Source organism: Erpetoichthys calabaricus, chromosome 15 (genome assembly GCF_900747795.2).
Source record: "Erpetoichthys calabaricus chromosome 15, fErpCal1.3, whole genome shotgun sequence".
NCBI classification, from domain to species: Eukaryota; Metazoa; Chordata; class Cladistia; order Polypteriformes; family Polypteridae; genus Erpetoichthys; species Erpetoichthys calabaricus.
In genome coordinates, this window is record NC_041408.2 from 65,042,419 (window position 1) to 65,052,024 (window position 9,606).

Here is a 9,606-nt window from a genome sequence, read left to right on the forward strand (position 1 = left end):
CTGGACCAAAAAAGGTTTGATGGTCCTCTGACTCAGAGAGTTACTAACAGGATCTATAATGCTTTGTCTGCTCTCCTTTTCACTGTATAAATTAGTTTGACTTACTGATGTCTCTGCCTTTGTGACCAGGTGGTTGTATGCACATGACCTGCCCCAGACCGAATTGCAAATTTGAATGGTGCTGGCACTGCAGCATTGAGTGGAACCAGAATTGTAGGGGAATACACTGGTTTGACTGAACCTACTAATGGAGGAACAACTGAATTAGACACCCCCGAATCTGAAGACTTTCTCTGCTGAAGCACACTGTGATACATCATTTCATTAAAAGTTATAACATGTTTGAAAGTACTTTTTCATCTCTGCCTGTTGTTTTAAAATATTTATAGACTCAAACACAGAGAAGCTAATAGTGTGTTTGTCAATCAATATTTGATTGATATAGAAAGCAATTCTCATCTCAGTCCTGGAGACCCACTGTGACTTCCATTTTTTGCTCCAACCAGTTTCACAATCTGTGAGCCATTTGACCTCTACCTGATCTCATTTAGTTAGCTGGTCTCTTTTTTTCCTTCTCTTATTCTGCATTCAGAAAAGCACAGTAGTATGTTTCTTACATTTAAAAGAGATTTAGATATGTTTGTATTTGTGCTATAGCTTTAAATATCACCTTCTAATGCTTAGTTCTCTTTTGTTGTTTTATTACTAATGTTCCATTTTTTCTGTGTAGTTTGCTCCCTTAATTATATCCTCATAATGACATTTATCAACCAACAGAGAAGACACCCTGGCAAATGACACGGAATACTGAAAGTCTGCAACTACTTCAATGTCAGACCCACTAACATAGTCACTATTATACAATGAATTAAATAACCAGAACACAAGAAAAATGATAATGAAAATCATGATAATCTTACAATCCAAGTTAAAAAACACTAATTATCCCCATGTAACATGCATGTATGCTTGGTACATTCTACAAGGCCCCATTTCCAGAAAAGTTGGGATATTTTCTAAAATGCAATAAAAATCTGTAATTTGTTAATCCTCTTGAACCTTTTTTAACTGACACAAGTACAAACAAAAGATTTTCAGTGTTTTCACTAACTAACTTTATTATATCTCTCTATTATAAAAGGAAATCCTGAGACAAGACTTTTTCAAAGAGATAATTTCAAGTCCCGCGAGACGAGACTTTGGCCATGAGATTCTTTCAAGTCATGCCCTCCTCTCAACCATATTCAACCACACACATGGCCCTCTCACCTCTCATTCATGTGAATGCTTTTGACAGACAGAGTTCCTGCTCTGTTAGCTCTTATAAATTTTTACGTTTTCCTCACTTTAAGTTCACAATAAAAGAAGACTTATTATGTCCAAATCTTATTGAAGAATTTCATCGCGAAGGGTTATCAACAGAAGAAATGAGTACACGGGCAATCCTAGCACCAAAAAACAATGAAGTCAAATGAATTAACGTGAAAATTGTCGATTGGTTACATGGCAAATTGGTTAAATGTGAATCGATAGATTATGCTGAAACAGTTGGTAGCGATCGTGCGAAAGATGAAAACATCAGCTACAATTTTCCGAAGAATATCTACACCCATTAACAGTGTATCGTCTTCCACCGCCCGAATTACTATTGAAAGAAGGATGTATCCAAGAAAGGAAATGTAGTACATCTCCCGCAGATAACATTAGACACCAAAGGAGATCTTGATATGCCATTCGTATTAAAACGTTAAAAGTTTCCCGTTAGAATAGCTTTTGCAAAGATAATTAACAAATCACAGAGATGCACATTTGAAAAAGTCAGTTTATTTATTAGAGAGAAAGAAACAAAATTCACTCATGGGCAGTTATACGTTGGCATTGTCACGATGTAAGTCCAAACACAGAATCAAAATTCAATGCGATATTGACAAAAATTTAATTCAAAAAATAGTTTTTACTGAAGTTTTACAGTAAAAGTGTAAGTTTAAAAAGTATTTGCTTGTTAATTTCAAATCCAAACAGAATGAAATTGTATAACGCAACGAATAACACTAACGCAACATGAAACATAATTTACTTTCAAATTATTATGTTTTACTATTCTTTAACATGGTTAATTACTCACTGTAATGTAAAATAGTTAGTTGTATTATGTATATGTAATAATTCCCATGAAAATAACAGTCTGTTAAAATTGTACATCCACATCCCCATACGCGAACGTCTGAACCGCAAAGTGGCAATGTGTAGAGCCAGCCCGGGGGTTGGCAAGTGAAGCGAGCAGGGGGCAAAGCCCCCTAGTTTTGTAAATAAAAATATATTTAGACTTTGATTCCTGCAAAACACTCAAAAAAATTTGGGACAGAGGCATGTTTACCCCTGTGTTACATTATATTCCATTTTAATTACACCTTTTAATCATTTGGAAACTGAGGATAACTGATTATTACAGTTTTGCAAGTGGAATTTTTGTCCATTCCTGCTTGATATAAGACTTCAACTGCTCAACAGTCCATGGTCACCATTGTCTGATTCTCCTCTTCATGATGTGACATACATTGGAGACAGACCTGGACTTCTGGCAGGCCAGTCAAGCACAAGCACTCTGTGTCTACAAAGTCCACGCTGTTCTAGCACAGGCAGAATGAGTCCTGACATTGTCCTGCTGAAATCATTTTTAACTTCCCAGGAAAATACATTGCCATGATGGCAGCATTGGTCTCTCTAAAATCTCAGTATATGTCTCCGTGTTAACGGTACAAACATTTGTAAATCACCCATGCCATGGGTGCTGGCTTTAGCACCTTTTGCTGATAACAGTTTGGATGGTATTTTTTGTGTTTGACATGGAGAAGTTGATGTCCGTTTTTTCCTGAAAAAAGACAAAACATGGACTAATCTGACCACAGCACATATTCCAGTCCATCTGAGATGAGCTCAAGCCCTTAGAACTTTGTGGCATTTCTGCACAGAATTGATGTATGGCCTCCCCTTCCTCCTTGTGTAACAAGAGTTTCATATTGCACTTCTGGATGCAGCAGAGGACTATGGTAAGTGTCAACAGTTTTCCAATTCCACCTGAGGGCTCAAAGGTTATATACATTAAACCGTTGTTTCCAGCCTTGCCTTTTATGCTGTGAGATTTCCTCGGATTCCCTTATTCTTTTTGCAATACAGTATTATATACTGTAGATAGTGAAAGACCTAAATTCTCCAATCTTGCTTTAAGAAATGTTCTTTTTGAACTGATTGACAACTCTCTCACAAAGATTGGCACAAAGTGATGAGCCTCAACCCATCCCTGCATGCAAAGACTTAAGCCTTTGGTGGATGCTCCCTTAATACCAAATCCTGACATTGTGGAATCTTCCAAAATGATGTTAATTGAATTTTCTATGAACTTTTTTAGTATTATTTTGCCTCTGTCACAGCTTTTTTTGAATGCACTGCAGGTATCAAATTCAAAATTTTTTTTTATTTGGTCAATGAAAACACCGGAAATCTTTTCTTTATACTTTTGTCAAGTTAAAGAAAGGTTCAAGAGAATTAATAAATCACAATTTTTTTATGTTTATTTCATTTTAGAAAATATCCCAGTTTTTCTGGAAATGGGTTTAGTAGTAAAACAATAGTTAGTTTTGTAGTTTCTATATTGACCCTAAAACACTGTGAAATAATATAGCTTGTTTAATAAAGGCTAGGAGTCCAACTAAAATTAGAAATTGGTTGGAATAAAAAACTGCTGCCAAATGGGGTCTCCAGAATCGAGTTTGAGAACCACTGAAATAGGACAATGTGAAAATTTGTGATGATGAAAAAGAAAACAAATGGACAATTATTCACAAATTGATAATGATAAATGGCTTGGACCCAGGCCACCATCCATTTTTCAACTAACTAACTTAACTCTGGAACACTAGGAATTGATGTCTGTTCCAGTAGTGGGCAAAAGTCAAAAGCCAAACCTGAATGTTGTACCAGTCCATATTGGGATTTATAGAACAAAGCAAAATTGACATTCAGAAATACTAAGTAATTAATACAGGCAAACCAAGTACTGAGAGATGACAGGAGGAGTGTGGAAGTCTGCAGATTTATATGGCAAGTATCACAAAGAGCTACAAAGGTCAAACACACCCACAGTATAACATTAGAAGGGAACATTGGCACACTAGCAGGCAAAAAAAAAAACTATACAGTTTGGGTAGCTTAGCACATGCAAGAAAGAATTTCACTGTACTCTGTACATGTGACTATAATGACGAAATAAACCTATAAGCCTATACAGTGCAGTTATGACAGCACTATCACACACTGTTTGGCAGAGGCTGTGGAAACTCAAAATAAGGGACAGCAATTAAAAAGGTAAATGGTACAGGTGATCTTCACTCTAGATATACATGTTGCAAATTGTAGGAAAAATCCCTTGTTGCATCCCTGAAATCAGAAAAGAGCTACAGTATATATAAACTAGTTTACTAAAATATTGTGATTTATTAATCAACATAAGGAGGGACAACACAATGGAAGATCTCAGTATTAAACCAAAGGGACTAAAAAATAAACTGCTGGCACCTCTGGTCCTGACTGCCAGGTAATATTCTCTGTCTCACTGCCTATGAACACTTTCCCACCTTAACTCAAATTAATATGCTATTTTTCTTCCCATCAGCAACTTTTTTTGAACCATAGCTGACCTCTCTACCTGCAACAAGATGAACTTTTGTGCAGCTCTAGTTCCAAATCTGAGCTCAGCAGCCTTCTGGTCAAAAGCTTCTTTTATTCCTTAGCCCATAAGTAACTTTAGGTAGTTCCCTCACTTCTGGGTCATGAGCTAGCCTTGAATGACACCAGGTCAGGGCAGCCTCAATTGGTACATGTTGTCCATGCAAGCCCAAATGAGTCTTTCCACAATATTCACCCTGGTCCCCAGCATAACTTAAGGTTCCTTGCTGACCCCTCACAATGGCTTGCCGGATGGAGCCTCACAAACCGAACCTAAAAGAAAGTTCAAGATATACTGTGTGAGTTCTGCATATTTGTGTAAATCTACATATGTTGGCAATTTAAAAAAAAATCTCTTTGTAGGTGGCCCAGGTGTTCTGCAATGGACTGGGCTAATCAGAAAGGAATGTAACTTTTTCCAAACAGCCTAGGCACATTGCAATGGCATTAGTGGTCTAACTGTCATTTAGGCTAGCCCAACCTATTGCAAAACACGTGGGCTAACTGCAATGAAACAGATTTTTTTGTTTTACTACAACGTATAAGTACTCACACAGTTTTTGTGTGCATATTAATTAGATTACACAGTAATATATTTAACATGCCATACTTGATATGAATATAAACATTGGGGGGAAATAAAATGGGAAATATTTATTGATTACAGTAGAATATTAACATATTTTAAAGAATATCCATGTCATGCTAACAGGATGAAATGAAATATCAGATATACTATACCTGTGCTCTGTTGATGAAATATGAACAATGCAAAGCAAAAAACGTAATTGTTATACATCAGAGAGCATGGCAAAGCTTGCTTATTCCAAAAAATTAATGGACCATTGTGGATAGTCTTCTTATTTAATGTTAGCCCTGAAACTCACAACTTCTACTATTAGCACTACACTCTACTACCCTACATGTCATTTCATAATTCCTTTAACAGTTTAGTAATGCAGCTGGCAGCACCAGAAGTTTTGCTGAGGTAGTTGGGTTGCTTTGTATAAATAATTATAAATTGTTGGTTCATCTGGATGATTTCAGAGCCAAAGTATTATTATATTTTAGTGTAATTGTATCTTGATCTACACATTTGTTTAACGTGCCAGACCTCCACTAATGCCACTAGATGGCACCATATCCAAAGAGCGCTCATTGTGATATGAACAGTTGTTGCAATTTTAGATTTTTAAGGAACTCCGTGAAGTCGACATCTCAGTGGTTTCCCACCCCAAGCCTAATGTATACCAGTCAACTGAATAGACTTGAGGGGAGCAGGGCCCTGTCTTGGCTGTACAGACACAAGGCAGAAGCGAGCCCAGGACAGAACACAAGCCTGTGCCAGGGAACACTTTTCCCAGAGTCATAATGGAGAAATTTGCAGGTAATAAATATCGTTTATACAGCACACACAATAACATAGTCGTCTTTACTGTATATAAATATAAAAACATTCATCAAAACAGAGGAAGTTGAAATAAATGCTATAATAATAAACATCAAAACTATTAAAACATAAAGAGAACATAAAAAGCCTTGGATAAAAGTTAATGGAGGAGACTTTAAAATTTCTTTTGCAAACACCCAGGGATGCTGAGGCCTGTGTAAACCATAGAAGACTGCTCCATGAGCATGCACAAATAGAACAAAATTTGCTTATAGGGTGCAGTTTTGCTTGTGTAACAACCAAAAAAGTGTGTGTAAGGTGAGAAGATCCTGGGGATACAGTAAAAGGGAACAGATGCAGTAACACATTTACCTGTATAAATAAGAAAGAGAAACTAAAAGTGAATCCACACCTTAGTAAGCAACCATGAAGGATGAGTTAATAAAACTGAAGTTATATGGATATTTTTAAAATGTATTTCAAGTACACACACAGTGTTTTCAGCATACTAGTATTTCTGCAGGTTTTAAAAGGCAGGTAAGCAAACAAAGAATTGCAACGGGTTTTTTTTGGCATCATGCATAGATACATGCAATTTAATTTTAACTAACTTCTTTAAATGATTAAAAGAAGTTTTGCAATCCACAGCAAGACTTTGAAATGAAAATGCAGGGTCAATTATAAGTCCAAGGACTGTAATGAAAGGAGGGGAGTGCCTCATTAACCTCACCTAAACATCTTTGGGATGTGGTTGAAAAAGCAGTGAACCAGGAGCAAACCCATGCAGAAAAGGGGAAAACATGCAATCACTGCACAAAGACATTAACCAGGTTACAATTTGAACCCTGACTCTTGCAGCTTTAAGTTAGCAACACAATGGATTAGACTACTGATCCTCCAAATCACAGTTACAGTATATTATTATTTGAATTTAACTCAATTCAGGTTAGTTTTGTACAGCAGTCTTCACTGAGGCCAGGAACAGAGTATTGTGTCAAGTTCTCAGGTGAAATGGCAAGTATAAAGTATACAGTCCATAAACTCATGGATTTGTTTAAACACACAGGAAAAAAGTAATTTGAAACTGATTAACATAAATGAAGTCCAACACTATCTGTCCATTAGTTCATTGCTTAATTATCACAACATACCGGGGCCGTATTCATGGTTGATTCCCATTTTGCACAGCTCCCTAAAACCTTTAAATAGATAAACAGCTTGGAAAATGGATGGATGGATTGTAACTACAGTACAGAAGTTAACAGTACTATTATATCTATAGCATCTCAGTATAATATACTGGAGTCAAGATAATATTGGAGAGCTAACAGTAATGTGGATTAAAATATCAAAACTGGAAAAATATTGTACTTCTGTATCAAGTTCACTCATATTTTGAAGCTCTAGGATATAGCATGCCACAATGTCCTGTTAGAAATTGTGATATTGAACATTTGTCATGAATAAAGTTTTAATCAGACATGATGGGTGGTTGGTTTTATTATACTGTATGATGAAATACATATTCTTTTTTTGCTACGTTTACTTGCAACAGTTGTTTATGCTTGGTTTCTTAACGCCATTGTTTCAGTTTTGCAATTTTCTACCTCAAGATTGGCACTGCAATTTTTATTCCTTTATTGTCTTCTTCAAGTATAATATCCTTTACTGCTGGGATAGGCCCCAGCCTCCCAATGACAGTTTTTATGAAAATACAGGATTTGCATCTAAAACGTCAATAATATCACCTTGTTGGACAGGAAATACAAAGCTGATTTCAACAAATCTGAACAAGAAAGCCTATTGTCTTTCAATTATCAATCAATGTTTCTTGTAAATATTATCTTTCACTACATGGACATCAAAAACAAAGACAGTACCAAGGCATGGTCCGTTCTTCGTCTGAACCAACTTAGTATATTTTATTACAGGACTCTGGGCACCTGAAACTTTTTCTAAAAGCCCTGGACACAAGACAGGAACCAAGCCCAGGTAAGATACCAGTCGTATCTCTTTTCAGTCTTATCTATCTCTGGATATATTCACATATGTAATAACTCATTTAGAAAAGCCCAGTTCACAGACTCCAATCAGCCTGAATTCTGAAGAACTTGCAGAAAGCCCAGAGAGAAGAAGAAAACACCAGGCTGTGAATAGAATCCAGATCCTCTACTCTGTCACTCATGTACTACAGAGCACAACAACTGAAACCTGCAAAATGAATCCCAATGAAGAGCCTGCATGTACCCAAGGATCAAAAGTGCATAGGAGTCAGCAATAAATAAACTGATAAAAAGGCACTGCCCTTGTTGTTAGTGTACGTTCCAAAAACTACAATCACATGGAGCAGATATAAAAGTCAACTGAGAAAAGGTTGAGTTCTTTTTAAAGCATGTTAATAATTGTGATAGTAAAGAAATCTCACAGAATTCTATTAACACAGATGATACTAGTGCCTGATTGAGCTTCAGTATAGTAAGAACAAATATGCATTTACTACCAGTAAAAAACATTCTCACACTCCCAGACATTTTCATGTTTAATTGATACCTTGTTTATTAGGATATCATTAATCTGACTTAAAAATATAGCTACAACATTACTAGTGTTTATAATGACTAGTACCACTTGAAATGGCTGATTTTTAACTTATTATTCACATATGACTGCAAAGCCCCCTTTTCGCCAGCCATTTCATCAGTGTCCTAATGGTAAACCCCTTAGCTTATCCTTAATTAGTCATTTTTAGATGTTCATTGACTATTAGTTTATTCTGGTTAATTTATAAAGCACATTTAAAACCAATGTTTAACAAATTGCTGTACATTAGAATAAATAAGGCACACTTGTTAGAGAAAACTCTGCAATTACATTAACACTCCTGAAACCTGCTAGTCTATTCACCTCAGTTACAAAGTGTTGGCATTCATAAAATATAGTTCTAGGTTCAAAAATGGCCAAAATGAAACAAATGTCCATCCGTCTATTGTAGTTTTGCAGAATGAAGGTTATCCAGTGTGACAGATTGCCAAGAAACTCAAGTTTTCACACAGGGGGTTCTGTTACCTGTGGTGGGTTGGCACCCTGCCCGGGATTGGTTCCTGCCTTGTGCCCTGTGTTGGCTGGGATTGGCTCCAGCAGACCCCCGTGACCCTGTGTTCGGATTTAGCGGGTTGGATAATGGATGGATGGATGGGTTCTGTTACTGTCTTGAGAGAAGATGGGAAACTAGACCTAACCAAGATAGAAAAAGAAGGGGAAGGCACAGATGGCAATTGCAAAATAGGTAAAGAACATCAGAGCATCTAGTGTGAGAAGCAAAAACATTACAGCTCCTCAGTTGGCTTCTTCCTAAAATACACACAAAATAGCAGTGTCATCTGCAACAGAGAAAATATACTGGATGCTGATTATAATACACTTTTCCAGTCATCTTCCAACCAATGTCTGCGTTCTCTTGGCTACTGTTATCATTTTCTTTTTATTTGCTA

The 9,606-nt window shown here is 36.4% G+C and overlaps 1 protein-coding gene across 1 annotated transcript in view; it reads left to right on the forward strand.

Annotated features, from left to right (window-relative positions):
• Positions 1-7,597, forward strand: part of prkn (parkin RBR E3 ubiquitin protein ligase) — a 1,136,346-nt gene extending 1,128,749 nt beyond the window's left edge. Inside the window, exon 12 of the mRNA XM_028821112.2 lies at positions 130-7,597. Coding sequence (XP_028676945.1) covers positions 130-239 — 110 coding nt within the window. The 3' untranslated portion in view covers positions 240-7,597. The remainder of the gene's footprint in view (positions 1-129) is intronic.
• Positions 7,598-9,606: the final 2,009 nt, after the last annotated feature.